General features: G+C 45.7%; 2 protein-coding genes across 3 annotated transcripts in view; one reads left to right on the top strand and one right to left on the bottom strand.

Moving 5' to 3' along the window:
- Positions 1–10,126, top strand: part of RAD54L (RAD54 like) — a 26,165-nt gene extending 16,039 nt beyond the window's left edge. For both annotated transcript variants that reach the window (XM_007463948.1, XM_007463949.1), the window contains exons 10-18: positions 2,393–2,519; positions 3,557–3,631; positions 3,778–3,908; positions 4,428–4,538; positions 4,699–4,822; positions 5,176–5,254; positions 5,564–5,743; positions 9,461–9,624; positions 9,720–10,126. In XM_007463948.1, the coding sequence (XP_007464010.1) occupies positions 2,393–2,519; positions 3,557–3,631; positions 3,778–3,908; positions 4,428–4,538; positions 4,699–4,822; positions 5,176–5,254; positions 5,564–5,743; positions 9,461–9,624; positions 9,720–9,930 (1,202 nt within the window). In that variant the 3' untranslated portion in view covers positions 9,931–10,126. The remainder of the gene's footprint in view (positions 1–2,392; positions 2,520–3,556; positions 3,632–3,777; positions 3,909–4,427; positions 4,539–4,698; positions 4,823–5,175; positions 5,255–5,563; positions 5,744–9,460; positions 9,625–9,719) is intronic.
- Positions 10,050–24,706, bottom strand: part of LRRC41 (leucine rich repeat containing 41) — a 20,040-nt gene continuing 5,383 nt past the window's right edge. Inside the window, exons 2-9 of the mRNA XM_007463957.1 lie at positions 23,456–23,526; positions 16,158–17,304; positions 12,731–12,991; positions 12,017–12,181; positions 11,826–11,924; positions 11,163–11,285; positions 10,863–10,938; positions 10,050–10,747 (exon numbers count right to left, since the gene is read on the bottom strand). Of these exons, the coding sequence (XP_007464019.1) occupies positions 10,528–10,747; positions 10,863–10,938; positions 11,163–11,285; positions 11,826–11,924; positions 12,017–12,181; positions 12,731–12,991; positions 16,158–17,304; positions 23,456–23,526 (2,162 nt within the window). The 3' untranslated portion in view covers positions 10,050–10,527. The remainder of the gene's footprint in view (positions 10,748–10,862; positions 10,939–11,162; positions 11,286–11,825; positions 11,925–12,016; positions 12,182–12,730; positions 12,992–16,157; positions 17,305–23,455; positions 23,527–24,706) is intronic.

Raw genomic sequence — 24,706 nt, 5'->3', positions numbered from 1 at the left:
TGGGTCCGTGGCCCTCTCCCTTTTGTGCCCTCTCCGGTTGCGGAGCCCAGGCTCTGGACCTGCAGGCTCACCAGCCATGGCTCACGGGCCTAGCTGCTCCGTGGCATGTGGGATCTTCCCAGACCAGGGCATGAACCCGCTTCCCCTGCATCAGCAGGCAGACTCTCAACCACTGCGCCACCAGGGAAGCCCTTGTACATTTTTTTTACCTGAGCATAGTATGTGTTCCTCTGTCTTAAGAGTGGAATTGCTGGGTCATATGTTATGCGTGTGTTTAACCCTAGTAGATACTCCAGTTTTCCAGAGTGATTGTACCGGCAGTATATGAAAATTCCAGTAACTCTACATCAGGGGCCAGCAAATTTTTTCTTAAAAGGGTAGATAGCCCCAAAAAAAGGCTAGATAGTTATTTTAGGCTCGTAGGCCATACTGTCTCTGTCACAGCTACTCAGCTCTGCTATTGCAGTATGAAAGCAGCCATAAAATGTAAATGAATGAGCATGGATGTGTTCTAATAAAACTATTTATAGAAACAGGTGGCTGGCCCATGGCTATAGTATGCTGGCCTCTGTTTTATAGCATCACCAATATTTATCTTTAGGACACATTTTAAAAAAAATTTTAGTCATTCTGGGTGGGTGTTTAGTGATATTTCATTGCATTTATTTAATGTTGAATAAAACTCAAACACCTTTGGGCCTTCCCTGGTGGTCTAGTGTTTAAGACTCTGTGCTCCCAGTGAGTGCAGGGGACCTGGGTTCAATCCCTGGTCAGGGAACTAGATCCCACACGTGTGCAGCAGCTAAGAGTCCACATGCCTCAACTAAATATCCTGCACGTGGCAACGAAGATCCTGCATGCCACAGCTAAGATCCGGCGCAGCCAAATAAATAAATAATATTAAAAAAAAAAAAGATTGTTTAAAAAAAAGAGTTGAACACCTTTTAATTTGTTCATTGGCCATTTGGAGATCCTCTTTTGTGAGGTACCTGACCCTTTAAATTTCTGGCCAAAACAAAACCCTATACTCATTAGACAGTTGCTCCCTATCCTCACTTACCCCCAACCCCTATCAACTACCAGTCTGCTTTCTGTCTCTATGAACTTGCCTATTGTGAATATTTTCTATAAATGGAATCATGTAATATGGGACCTTTTGTGTTTGGCTTCTTATACTTAGCATTAATGTTATGAAGGTTCATCCATATTGTAGCATGTATCAGTACAGATCTTCCTCAACTTATGATGGGGTTCTATGCCGCTAAACCCATTGTAAGTTGAAAATATTTTAAGTCAAAAATGCATTTAAGGGACTTCCCTGGTGTTCCAGTGGTTAAGACTCCACGCTTCTACTGCAGGGGTACAGGTTTGATCCCTTGTCAGGGAACTAAGATCCTGCATGCCATGTGGCAGGGCATCCCAACCAAAAAAAATCATAAAATATAAAGTGGTATGCGGCATATAAAATAATTATACACCTTGAAGGAAAAAAAGCATTTAATGTCAAACATCATAACTTAGCCTAGCCTACCTGAAATGTGCTCAGAACACTTAAATTAGCCTACAGTGGATAAAAGCATTTCACACAAATCCTATTTTATAATAAAGTGCTGGATATCTCATGTAATTTATTGAATACTGTACTGTAAGTGAAAAACAGAATAATTGTATGGGCATAGAATGGTTATAAGTATATCGGTTGTTAACCCTCATGATCACGTGGCTGACTGGGAGCTGTGGCTCGCTGTTGCTGCCCAGTATCAAGAGAGAGTATGGCATTTCATATTGCTAGCCTGGGAAAAGATCAAAATTAAAAATTTGAAGTATAGTTTCTACTGAATGCATATTGCTTCCACACAATCATAAAGTCGAAAATTCATAAGTCAAACCATCATAATAAGTTGAGGACTGTTTTTTGTTTTTTTTGTTGTTGTTTTGGCCGCACTGCATGGCATGTGGGATTTTAGTTCCCCAACCTGTGCCCTCTGCAGTGGAAGCGTGGAGTCTTAACCACTGGACCACCAGGGAAGTCCCACTTGAGGACTGTCTTGTACCTCATTGTACATGCTACTTCATCTCTTATAAGCAGTATATAGATGGGCTATTAAAAAAAAATCCAGTTTGACAATTGGATTATTTGGTCCATTTACATTTAATGTAATTAGTTATGTATTTGGGTTTTGATCTACTTTCTGTCTTATTATTTGGCCTTTCAAGTCTTTGCTGCTTTGCTCTTAGCTCTCTGATCCGTTCAAACAGAAATTGTCTATAATTTGTTCAGCTTTGTTGTTCTCAATAAAAGGTTGGTCTGTGACAAAGTAGTCTGCTGTTACTAGCAGTGGGAAAGTCTTTACTTTTCTATATTCTTTAATGCCTTTTCTCCTGTGCTTAGGAACTGCCCAGGAGTTCAAGAAGCATTTTGAATTGCCAATTTTGAAGGGTCGAGATGCAGCTGCCAGTGAGGAAGATAGGCATCTAGGAGAGGAGCGACTGCGGGAGCTCATCAGCATTGTGAATAGGTAATGGGGGTGTGGGCTAGACAGTAGTACCTCCCTTTGGGTCCCCCCACATTGGGTCATCAGAATTGCCTCCTTAGCCATCCAAAGCCAATCCTTTGTGGCCTTGGCCTTGAGGTCTGGGATTCTCCTAAGAGAGTGGGATTGTGCCCTGACAGTAGTCACTGAATAAATGAAGGGGTCTTGCAGGCTGATTCCCTGCTTTCTTCCTGACCTTGGGCCCTGTGGTCTGGTTTGGTGCCACTTAGCATCCTGCTGAGGAAGCTTTTTTCTGTTGCTAAACTTCCTGAGCAAAATATCCCTTGGAGCATTGTTAGTACTTCAGAAGTTTCCTCTCAGTCAGTCTCACCCCTAAAGCACCAGACGTCCCTTCCCACGTCCCATAGCTTTCTGTGACAGGTAGTAGATCTGAAGGATGGGTATGGCTCCCAGGCTGACAAGGCTCTCTCCAGGGGGGCCACATAGCTCAAGGGGCAGGTACATTCTGGAGTCCTCTGTTGTAGTTATGTGTACTTGATGATTTGCTTCCTGAAGAGTCTTGCTTTTGCCAACAGGCATCTCCCTCTCAGGTTAAGATGGCAGGAAGGAGAGTCAGTGTGCTCTTAGGAGCTGCTGCTTAGGTGCCTGATCCTGTCCTTCCTGGTCTGCCAGGTAGTATGGGCATACTTTCATTGAACCTTGGGCCGTGTGGCAGCAGGCATTTGGGCAAATGCAAGCAGAAACTTCCATTAGGGCTCAGTGGTTTACAGCTTACTTCCCCTGTCAGAGGACCAGGCTTAGTAGACCTCTTCCTTCTCTTGAAAGGCAGCTGACCTTTTGAAGGCGAAGAGAGAGTTGTCCGTCTGAGCTAGACTGTTTGAAAGAGTCTCTGTTCCCGTGACTGAGACCCTGGTATAGATATATTTGCCATAGGGCTAATGGGTTTCTGACATTTGATACTACACAAGAAAATCAGTCTTGGTCCTTTGGGTGGTAGCTTTTATTCTGGTATTAGCGTGGCAGTTTTATCAGCCCCTTGTCTTTTTATCTTGTTCTCCCAGGTGCCTGATACGGAGGACATCTGATATCCTTTCTAAATATCTGCCTGTGAAGATCGAGCAGGTGGTTTGTTGTAGGTACTGAACTCAACTGAGGGGTGTGGAGTGAGTGGGTAAAAGCTCAGTCCCTGAGGTATGGCTGGGCTCTCAGTGTGTCCTTAGAGGGCAGAAGTGTGGTCCAGCATTTCCTGGTGACCCAGCTCCTTTTTTTTTTTCTTTTTCAGGCTGACACCCCTTCAGACTGAATTATACAAGAGGTTTTTGAGACAGGCCAAGCCAGCAGAAGAGTTGTGTGAGGGCAAGATGAGTGTGTCTTCCCTTTCTTCCATCACTTCACTAAAGAAACTATGTAATCGTGAGTTGGATCCGTGTGCTGGGGTCCTCTGTGAGAGTGAGCAAGGAAGGTAGTTCAGCCACCTTCACTAAAACTTGTCCATAGTCCTCATAGAGGCCACATGTAATTCTATGCCTCCACAAGGCATGAGCTCATGTATTGTGTACTCTAAACCAGACCTTTTGCTTTGGAAAATTTAGCTTATCCTTTGCCTGACCCATGCTTGATGCTTGGAATATATAGGACTGTGCGTGAGTGTGTGCACACACACATATGCATATAAAATATTGGACAGGGGGAAAAATAACAAACTTTTCCCTGTCTGGTATAGCTCACCTCTTGTTGGGAGAACACAGAACACACTAGTGAGCAAAATTGTCCACTCATGATCCCAGGTGGCACTGACTGCACACTGGGATTTGGAAACAAGCAAATCTGGTGCTGAGGAAGGTCTGGGTAGGCTTCTAGAGGGCGTTCTAGTGAGCATTGAAGTGGAAACTTCTGAAAGCAATGTAGCTGGCATTTTGGAGTTTTTTTCAGATCCAGCTCTAATCTATGACAAGTGTGTGGAGGAAGAGAATGGCTTTGAAGGTACCTTGGACATATTTCCCCCTGGGTATAGCTCCAAGGCTCTAGAGCCTCAGCTGTCAGGTGAGTCCTTTCCTACCAGTCTTTGGGCTCCTCTGGGAAGAGGGGTGGGAGGTTGTCTCTTTGTGCTAGATCTATTCTGTCTCACGGCAGGATATCAAGAGTAAGAATCCTGGGCCATTGGGATGGCCCATTGGGTGCTAATGGTTGTTGATCTCCCCAGGTAAGATGCTGGTCCTTGATTACATTCTGGCGGTGACCCGAAGTCGCAGCAGTGACAAAGTAGTGCTGGTGTCCAATTACACTCAGACATTGGACCTCTTTGAGAAACTCTGCCGGGCCCGAAGGTAGGGAAGAGCTGTCAAAGGGGTACCTCTCCTACTATACCCCTAGGAAAAGTAGGTGTTCGGGTTGGTGGATACGGACCAAGATGTGGATGCAGGAGGGACTTTCCAGAAGATGCCTGTTCCCTTATTGCTGCAATGGCCATAATTCCATCTCCAAGCAGAATAGTCCTTTGTCCTTCATATACTCCACAGGACAGTCCTAGCCCTTAGCTCCCTGCCACTCCCTTTGGGAGTTTAGGGTTTCAGGCTGTATATGAACAGCCTTCAAGCATGGTTAGTTCAGTCCCTTCAGTAGCTCTGGCTCCAAGGGGGCTCTGCTTCCTTCATGATTTGATCTTTGGATTCCCCTTCAGGTACTTATATGTTCGCTTGGATGGCACAATGTCCATTAAGAAGCGAGCCAAGGTTGTGGAGCGCTTCAACAATCCGTCCGTAAGTGCACAGCTCCTGTCCCCACACCACTAATGCAATAACATCAGAACTAAGGGTTGACAGAATCTACAAAGGGGCTCTGCTTTAGGTCTCTCGACTTTTTTTTTCTGGTGGGTGTGGTAGGGTTAGGCTGATTGGTTGGTGATGGCTGTACTGGGAACTGACCTTGTGGGCTGGCAAACTGGCTGGTAGGTAGGCAAACTGGTGGTCCTCACAATTGGTCTGCACATGAGAGAACAGTTGGCTGGGCTGAGCAAGATTCTTAGTTTGGGCTGTAAGTGGTTCTTTTTCTCCTTCTTCTCTTTCCAGAGTCCTGACTTTGTCTTCATGCTGAGCAGCAAAGCTGGGGGCTGTGGCCTCAATCTCATTGGGGCTAACCGACTGGTCATGTTTGACCCTGACTGGAACCCAGCCAATGATGAACAAGCCATGGCCCGGGTCTGGCGTGATGGTCAAAAGAAGACCTGCTATATCTATCGCCTGCTCTCTGTAAGGATGGTGATAATGGTCAGCGTAGGTGTGGGTCGTGGAATAAGACTTTCAGGACCACCTTGGGTTGTTTCTCATTGCCTCTTTGGCCCCTCTGCCTGTAACAGTGGCCAGGCTATGGGCTTAGCCTGGAGCTCTTTATTCTTCTTTTCTCTCCCTCTCTCACCACCCTGTTCCTCAGACCCTTCTTACTGTGCCCTCTGGATGCCTGTGCAGTAGTTAACAAACTCCCCTGTGGCCTCATCCTTTTCACAGGACACTTGCTTTCTCTTACACCTGATTTCTGTACCACTTGCCTTGTAGTCTTCTCACACTCAGTGTCCCACGGGGCTAAGAAGTGGTATTGGCATTCTTCAAGTTCTCAGTGATCAGTCAGATCATCCATTCTATAGTACCTCTTTTGAAGCTCATGTTGTCTTGACTACCCTCTTTTCCTTGCTACAGTCATCTACCTTCTCCTGTTTACCTAATTCATCAATAACTTTGGATACCAGTTCAGTCTTCATTTCTTCCCCAAATCCAGCTATCATCCTGGCTGACTTCAAGGACCATGCAATTTTCCAGCACTCTGGCCTTCACGTTTCCTTGACTTCATCTCTAATGACCTCTTTAACTCCCCCTCATTTTTTTTTTAACTTTATTTTTTATTTATTTATTTTTGGCTGCCTTGGGTCTTTGTTGCTGCATGTGGGCTTTCTCTAGTTGTGGCGAGCGGGGGCTACTCTTCGTTGTGTTGAGCAGGCTTCTTATTGCAGTGGCTTCTCTTGTTGCGGAGCACAAGCTCTAGGCGCGTGGGCTTCAGTAGTTGTGGCATGCGGGCTCAGTAGTGGCTCCTGGCCTCTAGAGTGCAGGCTCAGTAAGTGTGGCGCACGGGCTTAGTTGCTCCACAGCATGTGGGATCTTCCCGGACCAAGGCTCGAACCCGTGTCCCCTGCATTGGCAGGCAGATTCCCAACCACTGCACCACCAGGGAAGTCCCTTTTTAAAAAAAAAAAAAAAAAAAAATTATTTATTTTTGGCTGCATTGGGTCTTCCTTGTTGGGTCTTCATTGCTGCTTGCGGGCTTTCTGTAGTTGCTGTGAGTGGGGCCTGCTCTTTGTTGTGGTGCACAGGCTTATTGAGCGGTGGCTTCTCTTGTTTCAGAGCTCAGCTCTAGGCATGTGGACTCAGTAGTTGTGGCTCGCGAGCTCTAGAGCACAGGCTCAGTAGCTGTGGAGCACGGGCTTAGTTGGTTCGTGGCATGTGGGATATTCCCGGACCAGGGCTCAAACCTGTGTCCCCTGCATTGGCAGGCGGATTCTTAACCACTGTGCCACCAGGGAAGTCCTCCCCCTCATTTTTTTACTCTCATTATTCCAAAGGCCACAGTATGGAACTTGTAACAGTACCAAAATTACATAGTACCCAGAACTTTAATACCTATCATTCTACTCTCATTTCCTGTCCTTCCAGCTTTCTCATACCTCCTATATCTGTTTCAACCTTACGTCCCTAGTTACCCCCGCCCCAGCTCCTCCCAGTCTGGCTTCCCTTTCTCTTCAGCCTGATCCTCATCGTGCATCCTTTCAGCCACTCTTCCCCTAATACCTACTCCATGTGGATCCTTACAGCTGTTCTCAGCTTCAGCTTCTGCACCAGATACAGCTTGTGTTTACAGATTGGCGCTACCACAGATTAATTGTCCATTTTGAGCAGGGCCATATCTCATTTCCTTCACCAGCTACTTCAAGCCTTCACCACTTTCCTCAAGCTTCCTACCTGGCCCTGTCTTTCCTTCTTTCTGGAGAGACTTTGTCTTCTACTTCACAGAGAAAATGTAGGCTACCAAGCTTAAATTCTCTTGCCTAATTTCCTCTCTCTGTCAGTCTTTACACCTGCTCTTCCCTTCCATTCTCAAAGGAAAATCATTTCCTTCCTCTCTGTTCGAGGCTTATCATTCCAGCTCTGCTCTAGACCCTTTTTCTATCCTTTCCTTTCTTAGTTGATCAGTTTATCCTTTATTTCCCTGAAGTCTGTAAACATTGTCAAGTAGCTCTCCTTAAAAACAAGTTTCTCAACACTGTCCTATTGCAGTGACTACCTTGGGTTACTTTTCATTCATTCACTGTCAGATTTTTCCAAAGCCTACAGATTTACTTCATCTCATCTCCTATTCACTTATCTGACCAGTTATGCCACTGAACCTGCTTTCGATGTATTGGCTTCCTAATTGCTGAAATAAGAGACTCTTGATTTTTCTTCTTTGTATATCTGACACTGTTGGCTACAAATCTTAAAATTCTTTTCTCTTTGGAAACTCCACTCTGGTTTTCCTACCGCTGTGATTATATGCACTCATTATATTGCCAAGTCTCTAATTAACTTTTTAGCCCAGATCTCTTACCTGAGTTCTAGACCCATATTTCCATCACCTACTGTATATTTCTACTTAAATGTCTTACGAGTATCCCCTTCTGAATTTTGTCATTTAATGGCTCTGTTATCCACCCAACCTAAATCTGGGTATCATCCTACTGGACCATTCTCTGTTTCCTAACCAGATTCTAATTATACCATTGATTTTACCTTCTCAAAATTTCCTTAATCTAACCTTCCTCTCCATCCCATACTAAAATCACAGTCATCTGACTTCCTAATTCTTTACCTTTGGTCTTATCATAACCCATTCTTCACAACTACTTCTGGAATGAGCTTTCTAAAAATTCTAACTTTGCTTTTCACTTCCAAGACAAGGCCAAGCTCTTTAGCCTGGCATCCAAGTTTCTCCAGTATGGGGCTTTCTCAGTCCCAGCTCTTACGTACTGTACTCCTACCATCCTCTAGACAGGCCAAACTCCTCACAGTCCTCTAGTAGGCCAGGCTTATTGATTTTTTTCTTATACGTGGAATGCCTTCTCTCTTTCCTTGTAAACCATTTATTCATTTTTCAAGATTCAGCTCAAGGGTAATCCTTAATTTCAAGCTTTTCGACATTATTCCATTCCACCATCCCTCTTGTGGGTCCCTGGGTATCCTATACAGATTTCTATCATTGTACCAATTATATGTCTCTCTCTCCCCCAGTAGTCTATGAGTTTAAGAATAAGGATCATATTGGATTCTTCTTTGTATCCTGGCATTAGCACAGGGCCTGGCATAGGATACCCAAATGACATTTACTTGAGTGAGTGAGATTTGGACTTGGTGTGGAGATCTGCTGCTGCAGACAAACCTCAGCCCACCCTGAAGAAATTTAGCGAGGCCCTGGAATCCTCCATTGGTACAGAAAATATCCTGGGTGGGCAGACATGCACAAGTCATATTCCCAAAAGATAGACTGGGAAAATGGGCTTAGATCAGGGGTCCCCAACCCTTGGTCCAGGGACTGGAACTGATCCACGGCCTGTTAGGAACTGGGCCACACAGCAGGAGGTGAGCAGCAAGTGAGCAAAGCTTCATCTGGGGCTCCCCATTGCTCGTGTTAACCACCTGAGCCATTCCCCACCCACCCCCACCCGTCACCAGTCTGTATAAAAATTGTCTTCCACGAAACCACCAGTCCCTAGTGCCAAAAAGGTTGTGGACCGCTGGCTTAGATGAACAGAGGTATTGCTGCAAGACTCTTCTCATTCATCTCCCCTTCTCTTGGGTGGCTATAGTTTCAACCCCTGGGTTTTCCTGCCCCCTATGTTTGGAGGTGACTTAGCCCTGGCTTCCACCCCTACCCCCCACCCCTAGGCAGGAACCATTGAGGAGAAGATCTTTCAGCGTCAGAGCCACAAGAAGGCACTAAGCAGCTGTGTGGTGGACGAGGAGCAGGATGTGGAGCGGCACTTCTCTCTAGGCGAGTTGAAGGAGCTGTTTACCCTGGATGAGGCTAGCCCCAGTGACACACATGACAGGTGGGTGGAGTGCCCTGCTGGCCATTACCTCTGAACACCCTACACAGCATGGAGATGGGATCTACAGTAACCACAGCTCTGTCCTCTGCCCGCAGGTTGCGCTGCCACCGCTGTGTCAACAACCGCCAGGTCTGGCCACCCCCTGATGGTTCTGACTGCACCTCAGACCTGGCTCAGTGGAACCATACCACTGATAAGCGGGGGCTCAAGGATGAGGTACTCCAGGCTGCCTGGGATGCTGCTTCCACTGCCATCACCTTCGTCTTCCACCAGCATTCCCATGAGGAGCAGCAGGGCCTCCACTGATAACCAGCTGGTCTGGTGTGTAGCTGTTAGAGGAAGAAGTTGGGGAAAGGGGGCTCCCTGCCCCACAGGGCACTGTTGAATTATGTTCTCTGAGAGAAAAATCATCAAGAAGGGCTGCATGATGTTTGCCCAAAATTTATTTTATAAGAAAAACTTTTTTGGTTAAAAAAAAGAAAGGAATAAAGGTATGAAAGGGACTGAGGCCTGGGAGCAGCATGGTGAGCCCAGTAGAGGAGAGGCCTGGTAGTGGGCACTCCTACACTTCACTAAAGCCTGGGTAACTGCTTGAGGAGGGAAAGCAGGAACCCTGGGGCAGGGAAGGGGGTGGGGGCTGTCCTCAGTGATTAATGACCACTGTGACCTCCTGGCCCAGGGTACTGAGTAAGGAGCCCAAAGGCTCTAAACCCAGTTGTGGGAATGCCTTTGCTGGGCCCCATCAAAGCGTCCCAAGACCTCAGTGCAAGGGCAAAAGGAAGAAAGAGAAAAAAGGTGACAGAAAGAGAAAGATAGAATTGGTGGTTGGGAGTTCTGGGCAGCCCATGCCTCAGCCCCTGCAAGCTGATGGTACTGAGTATGGGCCTGTGAGGCATGGGCCCATCACATGGTGCTGACATAATCTGCGAAGGCTTGGGATGAGTCCCACGAGTCGCTAACCACATGGCAGGTGGCGCGGAGCCGTCGGATGGCTTCCCTGGCTGTGACTGCATCCTGGTCCAGCCAGTTCTGGAAGAGGCGCAGGTGACCAAAGGCCCCACGGCCCCAGCGCTCCAGCCGCTTGGCAAACTCCAGAAGCCCATCTGGCTTGATGCAGTTGGAACTGGTAGGGGTGAGAAGGATTAGACACCCAGGAGCCAGCTAATCCCTGGTCTGTGTCCCTGCAGCTCCATCCCTTGTCGTTGCCCTCCCTTCACCTTCCCCACACCCACATGTACCTGATATCCAGCTGACAGAGAGAGGAGGATGAATCTTCTGAGAATACATCTGCCAGGGCCAGTAGGCCAGCATTCCCTGGGGAGAAGGGGAGAAATACTCATCACCTCTACCCAAGAACAGGGAACAAGGGTATCCCAACCCAGTTCTGGCTGGGGAGAAGCCCAGACTCCTAAAGCCCCAGCACAACTATATCCCAACCCCTGTCTTCCCAGTGGAGAGGTGTATGCCTTCACCCACTGAATTTCTAAGTCAAAGGACTGGCTCCTTCCCCCTCTCCCTCCTCAGGGCCCTGCCCCCACCCAGGCGGTTCCCCGGCAGCCGGAGGCCCTTCAGTGTGGAGTTGCCCTTCATAGCAGCAACCATCTCAGGCAGAAATTGGGCTGGGCGCTTCTCAAACAGACGGCAGAAGGAGAAGGTAATCTCTGTCAAGAGAAAGTGGAATAAGTTCTGATGGCAGCATGAGAACTGGTGCTGCCCCTCCGGCCCCAGGGCCTTAGCAAGGGGTATGAGCATTTTACCGAGTCCCAGAAGGAGAAAATAATTTGGCCAGAACCCCAAGCAAGGCTGCAACTAAGTCAGTATTCAAACCAGAGATTGAGCCTACAGGGGAGGCTCTCTGCACAGACCTCCATATACTTCCTTCTATGCAGGGGTGGGCATTAGCTACAAGTCTATGAGGGGGCTCCTGGCAGCACATTTATCCCTTCCCACCACCATCATTTGTCAGCCACTGGAAGGTAAGAAAAACTTTTAGGTGAAGCAGTCTCCAAGTGAGTAATTTCCCATGTTTAGTATAGGAAGAGTTGAGTAGGGGACCCTTTAGAAGGAAGGTGATGCAGGTTCTGTGATCATTTTATAGTTGACATAAGGCCAAGAAAAGAACAGTGGCTTGCTCACTCAGTGAGACCGTGGCAGATCTGCAGTGAGGACCCACGAATGCCCCAGGCTCTGGATGAACTTACCTTGAAGAGTCAGATTCTGTAGCAAAAACAGCACCTCACTCTGACAGTCAGCCAGATTCATGTCGTGGAAGCTCAGCCTCTTCAGAGCTAGGTTGTACTCTGGATCGGGAAAGTTCATGGACCTTTGTGTTCTCAAAGAACAATGCAAAGTCCCTTTCTATTCTCCCTTTACCATTCTAACTGGGTCCTACCTTTGAGTGTCTGCAACACAAGCCCAAAATCTTGGGGAGAGGCAAAGGTGGCACTATCCAGGGACAGCTGCTGCAGAGAACCTGAGGCCTTCAGTACAGAGCAGAGCAGTGGGGCTGGCTGGGCTCCCCGTGGAAATCCCATCTCCAGCTGTTCCAGGCAGTTTTCTGGATATGGTAGGGAGAGAAGATTACAGCTGGCCATTGCTACCTCTCTCCCATTGCAGGTCCCATCCTGTCCTTAAAGGATTCACTGAAAAATCATTTATTCGTCTACTTGTCCTTGAGTGCCTACTATATGCGAGGCAGTATGCTAATATACGATTTAGTCCTTGTCCTTAACGGTGCTTTTAATCCAAGGACACAACTAATCAGACACAAGTAGAGTATAGAGTATGCAGCATGGTGGCACATGAGACATGCAGGAACTAAGGGGACATACAGCGTGGGGACCCAATCTAGTCTAACTGTCAGGTCTGTTCTTGGTTCAGACCCCCTTCTGGAGACAGATCTGCCATAGTCACTCCCTACGGGGCTAGTGTTGGTCTGGGATCTATCCAACCCATGGTTATCTTTAAGGACAGGCTCTAAAGGCAACAAATTACAGATAAGCCAGGAATGTGTGGTGACTGGCCTGGATTAGAGATCTTCCGCCTTCCCCACACAAACAGACCTGCACACCTCTGTGGAGATGGACACACATGCATAGTACTTCACCTGGTATCTCCTCGTCCCCAATTATGTGGCTAGGGGGCCCTGCGTTCCCTGGTACTGCAGGGCTGTCCCTCTGGCTAGGGTGGTCGACACGAATAGAGAGGACCCGCAACAGGGGCAGGGCTCGCACAATGGCACGTGTCAGCTCCAGGATGGGCAGTGGTGAGAACAGGTCACTGAGATGCAGGGCACGGAGGCGGCATCCAGCCTGGCTTGACAGGGCCCGCAGGCTATCTAGCAGGCGGAAGATATTAGAGCCCAGGCCTATGGCAGGAAAGAGATTGGGTCAGTCATGTGGGAGTATCAGTAGGGGTAATAGATACAACTCCAGATCTTTCTGTTGATAACTACCAAATCTGAGCTTTGGGTCAGATTATTTTAAATCATTCTCAGCTATTCATCCGTTGTCTTGCTTTTTCCTCAGGTAACCAGCTTACTGATGCCTCCTCTACTGGGCCATGCCCTCAAACATCAGTCAGGGCAGAGTCACAAAACAGAAGATAGGATGTGGTGGGACAGCATGTGGCTGCTAGCTGAATGATGGGCCCAGACAGCAGCAGACATCTCTGGACTTTTCCTATAGGTCATGGGGAACATCTGAAAACTAAGCAGGAGAGTGACAGTGATCCAATAGGGAATACTTTTAAATTCATTGGGTGGGAATAGGGCTGAAAACGATAACCACATCCCACAGAAGGGAGTAGGATCCAGAAAGGTTAGGGCAGTTGCTTAATGCCACAGAGCAAATAATTCCTTGGAAGCCACACCTTTATCTCTCCTTGGACTGAGCAGTCTCCTTTTGATTCATTCATTCAACTAAACCTTACCCATGGTAAGCACCTGGTAAGCATGTTTTTTTGCTAGGTAGTCATGAGCAGCAGATCTTGTTCCTGCCTATACAGCCTGATAACAAAAGCACATGATGGGAACTGGGGAAGTAGAGTGCTGTGGAAGTAAAAGGATGGATACTTAACACCCAATTTAGCTTTCGTCAGTAAAGAGACTGGCTGAGTCCTAAAGAACATAAAAGAGGCTAAAAGGAGGAGGAGTGACTGGCAGAGTGAACTTGGCATATATCAAGACCTGAAGGAGAAAGAGTGGCAGGTTCCAAGAACTGAGAAATACTCAATGTGGCTGGTGTGTAAAGTATGAGGGAGGGACGATTCAACTATAGAGGTAAGCAGGGTAAGAACATGAATGGCCCTCTAAGTAAAAACACAGTGACAAGAAGCCATTGAATTTTTATGATTGACAGATTTGCAGTTTTGAAAATGCTTGGGTTGTGTAAAACATGAGTTGTATGGTGTGTATGGAGTCAGAAGGAACTGCTGAAATGATGAATCCAGGTGAGAGATAATGGTAGTCTGAATTAAGAATGTGGAGATAAATGAATCTGAGAGATTGTACCACCTGGTAGCCAAATATATGTGGAGTAAGAGAATCCAGGCTTCTTTTCAGCAACTGAATCATCTGTGATGTCATTGAGAACAGAAGGAAGGTCTGTTTAGAAGGAAGAAGATGCATTCAGGTTGGGGAGTGTAGTTTATGAATCCTGTGATATCTAGGTGTCAGATGGATAAATAGGTCTGGAGTTTAGGAGGAGGATCTGGGCTAATGTCATAAAATGGGGGTGTCCTCAGCATAGTTGGTCTTTGAAACGAAGTCCAGGAAGCATGTGTAAACTGGGAGAGTTTTGAGGATCTCTGAACATTGAGAGAAGTAATGTCCAGAAAGGGAGGAGAAAAAAACTCAGAAAATTTTGAGGTAGTAGAAATGAGACTATTTCACGAAGAAGACAATACTTAATAGCAGATGATGCCGAGAATTCATTTAAGATGAGGACTGAAAGGTATATATTGGACTTAGCAACAAGGATGACGTTGGTCACCTCGAGGTCCTTGATGCAGTAGACGGGGTGTAAGCAAGGCTGGAGTGGCTGTGAGAGAAGAGGGCACGGATGACTCTTAAGGTTGTCTCTGAAGGGCATGGAAGAATAGGACAGTAGTTAATAAATGGAATAGATGGAGGTGGTGGTGGTAGTTTTTGGTGGATACCTGATTGAGAGAAGAGAGGCAGCATTAAGTGGTTTATAAGCATGAGTTCTGGAGCCAGGTTACCTGGGTTTGAATTCTAGCTTTACAATTTACTAACTTATCCTGGGCAAGTCACTTGACCTCAGAATTGTAAGGATTAAATTAGTTAAAGAATATTTAAAGGGGCTTCCCCGGTGGCGCAGTGGTTAAGAATCCACCTGCCAATGCAGGGCACAAGGGTTCAATCCCTGGTCCGGGAAGATCCCACATGCCGCGGAGCAACTAAGCCTGTGCGCTGCAGCTACTAAGCCTGCGCTCTAGAGCCCGCGAGCCACAACTACTGAAGCCTGTGCGCCTAGAGCCCATGCTCCGCAACAAGAGAAGCCACTGCAATGAGAAGCCCTCACACCGCAACAAAGAGTAGCCCCCACTCGCCACAACTAGAGAAAGCCCACGTGCAGCAATGAAGACCCAATGCAGCCAAAAATAATAAATAAAATAATTTTTAAAAATATTTAAAATATGCCAGATGCATAGTAGGCGGTATATAAAAGTTAGCTCTTATTGAGGCATTTGAAAAATGTGCTTTCCTAAGGAGGTAAGAGGGTATGTATCCAGAGCACAGGCAGAAGAGTTAGCCTTAGATAGGGCAGCCATTTTTCCCATTGTGATGAAGGAAGAAAGGAAGAGTGCAGGTGTAGGAGTATCTAGGTTGGTTAACAAGTTGAAGGAGTTCATGTGTGATGGCTTCTATTTTCTGTGAAGTAGGTGGTCATCTGCTGAGAGGAAAAGAAGGGTTTGAAGTGGTAGGGTAGGAATGGAGCTGATGTTGCAAACAGGGCTCATATGAGGATGATGACCATGAATGTATATAGTAGCACCAATCTGCAATTGTGTGACTTTCTCTAGCAGTGTTCAGCAACCTAGGCAGATTGCTGGATTTAGCCAAACTGAAATTTGGCTAGCTGGGCACAACCAGATGGGAAAGAACTGAGGGCTGTTTTGCAGGTTGCTGGTCTGATTTTTTTTTAAAAAGAAGGTATCCCACACCTTTTTATATAGCTGCTTTGGTATGACTAGTGAGATCCAACCTCAGTCCTGGTTGGCCCTGTATATACTATATTCTCCCACCTGTCCTTGGTTTGCCTACCACATCTAAGGTAGACTCTTCAGATTCTCATTGTCCCTCAGGAACCCCTGCTTCCAACTAAGTCAAGCCTGTAGACCTTGTGTTCATCTTCTCTAGCACTGACAGTCTGCCACTATATCATGTGTGTGCCTTCTGCCTCCCTGTGAGGAGGCAGCTTCCTGATCATACCCCCTATTCCCCTCCACAGGGTTGGGCACACAGCTGGTGCTGCTGGGAGACCCAACCCCTGCCCCTCCAGGGCACTCACCATTATAGGAGAGTGTGAGGCTCTCCAGAGACACCCAGGAGCTCAGCAGGTGGCACAGTGTCAGAGCCGCCTCTGTGGAGAGTGGAACTGTGAAGAGCTCCAAGGTGGAAATGCTGCGGAATCTTTGGGAGGCCTCCAGTGCTGGAAGCCCCAGGCAGCTGGGATCTGATCCATCCAGTGCTCCACAAGCCACTTCCCCGATCTCCATCTCTTCCCCATCCTCTTTCTCACCCGCCACAATGAAAACAAAGTCATATAGGTCTTCAGATTCAGCACCAGACCCCTGACGGGTGCGAGCACCCTTCTTCCCTGCAGCTCGCTTAAAACGCTTTAGGGGCTTAGGCTGTGGGGCTGAGCTAGCTGGAGCCCGTTTAGATGAGGATGTGGAAGAAGAGGAAGCAGAGGCAGAGGAGGTGGTGGCTGGAGCAGAGGGTGGGCGTTTGGTGCCAGGAGCCTCATGGGAAGTGGCTGGAGGGAGCGGCTCCCTCTTAGGGTCTGTCCCGCCTGCTGTCAGGCTCTCCTGTGTGCTCCGGCGTGTTACCCGAGCGGCAGGTGTGGCTCTGGCCGTCTGCTTGGCTTCACTCTTCCGCCGGGAGGCCATCAGGGCTGCAGCACATCGCTCAGCAGCATCCCGGCGAGGCCGGCGTGAGCCCAGCAGGAGGGACCCTTCATCTCGGGATGGGGCCCGGCCTCGGGAGGCCTCCCCACAGAGGCGGCAGGGTGGGCCACCAGGGCCTGGCTGCCAGAAGCCAGCACTCATGGTGAGGATAAGAATGAAAAGGGCGGACTCGGGTACAGGCCAGGAGTACAGCGACACCTGGCTGACAGCCCCATGGTGAATAAGCTGATGCAACAGCTGCCGAAGTGACTGCTGAGCAGCCACATCAGAGAACAGCAGGTGGCGGAACTTGAGGGTGTGCAGGGAACTGGCCAGGGTCTCCAGAACCCTGCGATTGGGCTCAGCCACCAGCTCAGTTGCACCCTGCAGCATGTTGCAGATGGTGAGCTGCCGGACATGGCGGGAGCTATGCAGGAGAGGTGAGAAGCGCTGGTCACAAAGACGCCTGTCAGAAGACACATCAATGGTCCCACGTAGAACATGGGAAAAAAAGGCCTCCATAAACTTGGCTCGCCAACAGGTCACGCTCTGAAAGCAGAGAACATTCCAGACAGCTGTGATACTAAGTGCTACCCATGGAACCCAGTTTCCTTCCTTCCAATAGCTAGCTGTTTACTGAGCCAGGTAACATTCTAAATAATGTATGCAAGTTCATTTAATCCTCACATCTTTGAGGTATATATTACTATTAGATCCACTTTACAGGTAAGAAAACCAAGGCACAAATGTTATTGCCTGTGGTTACACAGTTAAGGGGCAGGATTAGGATCTGAACCCAGGAGGGAATTCCCTGGTGATCCAGTGGTTAGGACTCTGAGCTCTCACTTCTGAGGGCCCAGGTTCAATCCCTGGTCGGGGAACTAAGTTCCTACAAGCCGCACGGCATAGCCAAAAAAAAAAAAAAAAGATTGGAACCCAGGAAATTTGGTTCCAGAGACTATTACTATAGTGCCTCCCAACTGAAACATTCAACCCTGTGAGTTCTTCCACACTTGTTTTTAGAACCTGATCCTAACTTTCCATTCTTAACACTACCACCGTTGTTCAGACCCTTATCACCTAACACCTGGCTACTTCATTAGCTTCCTGATTCCTCTGCTTGTTCCCCTTCCCAAACTTTTGCACAAGTCCACTGGGTTCATCTTTGTATTAAAAAACAAAACTCTGATTACATTATTCTCCTTTAAAACCCCTAATGTCTCCCCACTGCTTAGGGGATCAGTGCTGCAACACATTTGAAGTTCCTTAGGCTGGCAGGGAAAGCTGTCCACAATATAGCCTCTGCCTACCTGAGAAGCTTTATCTGCCACACCTTGCTCATGAATTCTTTGCTCTGGCGAAACTGGTCACCTCACTGACCCAAACGTGCCTTCTTTTTCCTTTCCTACCTCTGCCAGAAATGCTCTCCATTGCCAGATCAAAGAGACTTCATGAAGACCTACCAACATTTTGCTCTTTGAGGCTGTTCGTCTCATTGAGTGTCTGCCCCACTTTCTACCCCTCCCCCCTACCTCTCTTGTTGGAACTCTGATACTGACTACTCAGGTCTTAGATGTTGGTACATATGTCTCATGATGTTGAGTCTCTGCCTGTATACACATCTCATCCCAACCAGGTTAGAAATTCCTGGAGAGGAGGCAGCAACTAGAAAACTAGTGCCTTAGTTTTCTCCAAGGCAATACTTTGCTTTCATGGGTATGAGATTTCATCAGGCTATTCTGATAACATTTAGAAGAACTGAACACAAGTGATTTTTAAGCTCTGATATACATCAGAATTTACTGTGGAGCTTTTTCCCAAAATTCATATGCCATGTACCCAGACTTGGTGATTATATTATGTTACATCTGAGGTAAGGTCCATGCATCTTTATTTTGTAAACCTTGCCCAGATGATTCTGATGTATATATCAGAGATTAGGAATTACTGCTACCTACTCCCAAAGGACACATTGAGACAAATATTGATATTTCTCTAAGTATTTCTCTAAGTCCCCATTCTCTCCTAAGGTGCATAGAAAGTCTGATGACTTTGATAAAAGTGCCAGCTCTGCCACTATACTCTGGACCTCTTTAAACCTCTTTCTTCATCTGTAAAATGTGGAAAATATCACCTGCTTCACAGGTTTGTTGTGAAGATCAAATGAGACAGTGCAAGTTTAAAGCACCTTGTAAACTGTAAAATACAAAATGTAACTTCTCCTGTTGTTAATGATAATAATTACCCCACATGGGAAATGTGAAATGGACTGGATGGAGGCACAGCCTGTTAAGCAGGGTGCTTATTCAACCTGAAGGTAGTGGGGCCTGAGGTTCCCAAAGGCTAAAAATAAGATACTTCCTTTGGTATCTACCCTGCCTCAGTGCATTCCCTCATACCAGATTGACGCTCAGTTTATATGAGGTTCTTGGCAGGAGGTGGGCCCCTATTCTCAGGCAAAAGTGTCATTCCTTTTGCCCTAGCTATTCCCCAAGACCCTGCTGTGGTAATAATTAGGAACGACTTCATGTTTAAGCTAACTGCATGGCAGCAACAAGTGAGAAAGGCCCCTCCAGCAGCAGTGTGGGGGCCTGAGGGCAGCAGAAAAAATACCTGGCAACCAAATCTCTACTCAGCTTTAAGTGGAAGCAAAGAGGGTAGTCCTGAATCCTTTAATCCTGCCTCATCCTAGCACTTTTTTCACACATCTGCTGGCCCACACAGCCTTGAAAAATACTTGCAGGTATCCCTAGCAAGGCTTCAACTTTACAAGTGAAATAGATGGTTACCATGAGATCTGGGCCTAAAATATGGACAAATATGTGAACATGAACCAAGATATTGTGGCTGTTTCCGACTATAAGGCATGTGGAATATGAACTTTAGATAACTAAATACTTGGGTTTTTCAGACATTTTATTGGTTTACAAAGACAATACGAGAGAATATTTGAAATTGGAACACCCCAGACCTGTGATAACCACAGTGAAAGCAGCATGACATAGTGATTAAGAGCATGCACTCCAGAGCCAGACTCCAGAGCCAGACTGCCTCAACTTGAATGTCCGGTCGGCCATTCATGAACTGTCACCTTAGGTAAGTAACTTTTCCTCTTTCTGCCTCAGTTTCATCATCTGTAAACTGAGGAAGAAAACTACACCTATATGACAGAGTTGTTGTGAAAATTAAATGAGTATGTAAAACTAGTTGACTATTGCAATGGCTTCTTTCTCATGAATTAATGCATAAGCAGATAGCAATTCACTGCATTTTATTCCATCACCACCTTGTAGAAGATTCTATGCTAAAACTTCAAAGCTGAAAAATACCTGAGAGATCTAGTCCAAGCCACTCATTTTGTGGACTTGTACACTATAGTTCATACACTATAGTTCAGACAATGCAAAGTGATTTAAATACTTTCTTCTGGGGGAGAGTAGGGGAAATGAGGCACCACCAAAGAGGTGACATGACATTTGCTTACCAACACAATCAGTCCTTGGCCCATCCACAACGGGCTGGCAGCTCAGGTACTGGTAGGGAAGGAAGAAGTGTGTACAAACTAGGGAGAGCTAAATATTTTCTTGTACTAAACTGTTAGAGCCTGCAAATGCTCATAAACTATATATCGTCCACTGTTTTTCTGATAACAAATATTGTTTGTGGAACTATAAGGAAGCAAATCAAAAATCATGTGTAAACCAACTTTTTGGAGTGTATATGTATACGTGATGAGCTATAGGTATTTGTGTTTATAACACTGAGACAATTCTGAACAGTTTCAAATGCTGGGCTTTTTTTTTTAAACATTACATATCACCACATCATTAAACATTTTTACCACCATGTATTTAAATATTTTTAGAATGACTTTATTAATATTTTGAAAATATGGATGTACTAGATTTAATAATTTCTATATTATTGAATACTTAAATTGTTTCTAGCTTTTTATATTAAACTTTGCTGTAATGAACATCTGGAAATAAATCTTCATGAGTATCTCAGTTTTATATACCATAAGATATATACTTCTTAAAATTTCTAGCTGAAGAATTTGAATATTTTAAAGACTTTTGACAATTATCACCAGATTGCCCACCAAGAAAGTTGTAACATTTCTGCTCCCACCACCAGCATATTAAAATGCAAGTCCTACCCACCCCTGGAATTATCTTTTAAAACAAAACCAAATTAAAACAATACTTCACTAATTTAAGAGGTATAATTTTACTTTCCCATTTTTTAAATTATTAATGAGATTGAACATTTTTTACTTTATTGGAGATTTTTGTATATTTTGAAACTTGTCCAAATCTGTATTCATTTTATTCTACTGTTCGCCTGTCTTATCTTCTGTATCCTTTTATATTGCAAATATAGTTGCAAACATTCTTTTATGTGCCTTTTAAATTGTATTTATAGTGTTGTCATTTTATGTGGCCAGATATGTCCATATTTTCTTTTTTGGTTCTGCCTATTTACTAGCACTCTCCACCCTGAGATTAGATAACCAGTCACCTTTATTCTTTTTTAAAACTGTTTTGTGCTTTTACTTTTTACAATGTAATCTTTAATCTATATAGAAATTGAGTATATTGTAAAGTGAGGCTCTAACTTTATTTTGTCCAAATGGTTAACCAGTTACTAGAGAACCACTGATTGAATAATCCTTCATTTCCCCATTGCTTTGTCTCCAGAATATCTATTTTATTCTGCAGATCTCTTAATACACATATACACTAGTACTACACAGTCTGAAATACTGTTGCTCCATAAGCAACCAGGTACTCTATCTTGCTCACCACTGTATACCTAGAACCTAGCATATTGCCTGGAACTGAACAGTCACTCAATAACTGTCTGAATTATGAATGAAGTGAAGGTTAGTGTTATGCAAAAGTGGGAAGTGGAAGCAGACACCCTCTGGAATGGATATGATGCTTCAAGTCAGGACTTCTGTGTAGGTGACTGTTAGGCCACCAGGCCTGGGGCTTCCTATATATTCTGAAATACTCTGAGACAAGGAAACAGATAACAAATAGACATTCCTTCCCAGGAAGCTTGAGATAATGGTGGAAAAAGCTTTCTCAAAGAGAAAGATATTACAGTCTCCATCACCTGTTAGTCAACCATACTACTTGGGAGACACTGTGACAAAGTGAATCTCATGTTTCTTTAAAGGTTGCCGGAAGCTGTTGCCGTTTCTTAACATTCTTGTGTCCACTTCTCTTCCTCATAAGGCCTAACTCCTATACATAATGCCTGATAATTTCATTGGGCCTCAATGTCATTATGCTGAACTCCAGGGGCTACATCTAGATCTAGAAGTGGAAAAGCTGAAGGATATGGAGCTGAATGTTATTACTGAACCTAGTGTATCCCCACAAAATAAATCTCCAATTTCTGATAAGAGCTTGTTCTCTTGTCATTTGGCCTCATTCACTATATAAAGCCCAGTTCAAATACTACTTCCTAGGAAAGATTTTCTTACTCCCTTTTCCTTCAACCTTCTCGCTACACTCGATCATACCACTTGGCCTACCATACATGATGTATTTGTTTGTAGATTTCCCCACTAAACTGACAGTTCCTCAAGATTAGGGATTGTGTCTATACCTCGAATATTCAGCATAAGATGTGGTATGTGGTAAGTTTGAGTAAATGTTTATTGAACTCAATCTGTCCTATCACCGAATTATGGAGCAGTAAAAGGAATTCTGTTTAAATGAGAGCTCCAGTGAGTTATATTTGAACCAATGAATAATAGAATCTTATTATTCTAAGGGCTAAGAGGACCCCTAAAAGTATCTTGTCCAATATCTCCAACAATGCCAAACTTCTTCTATTGATACAGTACCCTTGTGTCAGGTGGGGTTATCCAGACTCTATTAAACACTTAGTGATGCGAAGCTTATTACCTCTGGAATTAGCTTGTTTCATCACCAATAACCTCAGAGTTTAAAAATTCTACAGTTTAGCAAAAATTTATCCTCCTTTAGCTTCCACCCAGAACAAGTCTGTTAATCCCTCTTTCAAATATTTCAAGACAGTTCATGTTCCCCAAGTCTTCTCTTTTTCAGGAAAAACATCTCCAGTCTTCCAAATGTGACTCACATGATGTGGCTTTGACTTCTTTCTCCATACTCCAGGGATAGCCTGACCACTGCAGAGTCAAGCAGGTCTATCATCCCCCTTGTCTTTCAGTCTACATTATAGTTACATTAGTTCACACAGCTCAGGATACAGTCATTATATGAGTGGCTTTAGCACAATGTAGACTAAACCCCCTTAATCTTTTTTGTTCTAGCTGCTGCTAAGCCAGACCCCTCCACCCACTACCCTGAGGTCATGCAATTAGAATTTTTTAGACTCAAGTGGAGAGTTGGTTTATTCTGCTAAATTTCATCTTGTTAGGTTTGACCATTGCTCCAGCCCTGTCAAGATCTGAATCCAGGTTCTGCCATCCATTGTGATCACTACCTTTCCCTGTTTTGTGTCACCTGCAAACATGGTGAGCAAGCAAGTCAGTGACAAATGTCAAATGAAAAGAACTTCGTGACAAGCCATCAGAGACCTCTTCCCAAATTCATTCCATGCCTGCCCCTGCACTTTACCAGTACCCAGCTTGTGTTTGTGTGCTATTCCTGCTTTCACTGTGCAAAGTCAGGCCAGAGTTCTACCTGGTGCCTTAACTTACTTCCAAACTGGAAGGCCTTGTCTTCATCAGCTCATCCCATAGTCGGCGCCAAATGGCCTGAGTGGAGAGGCCTGTAGAGAGAAATATCACATTTACTTGTCTGCTCCTTGGTCTCCATGAGTGAAGTACATCAGCCTTTTAATGTCCTTTTCTAGGTTCACAGGAGCAACAGGGCAGAGTGGTAAAGAGCACTGGCTCTAACAACAGACTGCCTGGCTTCAAATATCAGCAAACCATAGTCTAACAGTGTAACCTTGGGCAGATACTTAATTTTTCTGTACCTCAATTTCCTTATCTATAAAATGTAGTTGTTAATAGCAATTTCACAGAGTTGTTGAAAATATTAAATGAGTTTCTCCAGGTAAAGTGCCTAAGACAGTGCTTGGAACAGGGTTAGTTAGATGAATGCTAGCTGTTAACACATGTGTCCAACGAGGGGTTTGGGAGGCAGCTTGATAAATTAGAAAAACTAATTCAAAAGATTCAAAAGGGGCTTCCCTGGTGGCGCAGTGGTTGGGAGTCCGCCTGCCGATGCGGGGGACATGGGTTCGTGCCCTGATCCGGGAAGATCCCACATGCCGCGGAGTGGCTGGGCCCGGGAAGCATGGCCGCTGAGCCTGCGCATCCAGAGCCTGTGCTCCGCAACGGGAGAGGCCGCAGCGATGAGAGGCCCGCATACCGCAAAAAAAAAAAAAAAAAGATTCAAAAGATCTGGGTTCGGGACTTCCCTGGTGCTCCAGTGGTAAAGAATCCTCCTTACAATGCAATGGACGCGGATTCGATCCCTGGTCAGAGAACTAAGGTCCCGCATGCCGTGGGGCAACTAAGCCCGTGTGCCACAACTACTGAGCTCGCATGCCTCAACTAGAGGGCCCTCATGCCGCAAACTACAGAGCCCACGCGCTCTGGAACCTGCACGCCACAACTATGGAACCCACATGCCCTGGAGCCTGCATGCCACAACTAGAGAAGAGAAAACCCACATGCCACAACTAGAGAGAAGCCCGGGCGCCGCAATGAAAGATCTGCATGCCTCAATGAAGATCCCGCGTGCCGCAACTAAAACTCAATGCAGCCAAAAATAAATAAAATAAATAAATAATGAATTAAAAAAATACATTGTTGTAACTGAAGTTTATTTAAAAAAAAAAAGATCTGGGGCTTCCCAGGTGGCGCAGTGGTTAAAAATCCACCTGCCAGGGCTTCCCTGGTGGCGCAGTGGTTGGGAGTCTGCCTGCCGATGCAGGGGAC

This window comes from Lipotes vexillifer, unplaced genomic scaffold (assembly GCF_000442215.2).
Source record: "Lipotes vexillifer unplaced genomic scaffold, Lipotes_vexillifer_v1.1 scaffold13, whole genome shotgun sequence".
Lineage (NCBI taxonomy): Eukaryota > Metazoa > Chordata > Mammalia > Artiodactyla > Lipotidae > Lipotes > Lipotes vexillifer.
Note: the sequence above shows the minus strand (reverse complement) of the source record. Positions and strands in the feature narration are given on the sequence as shown.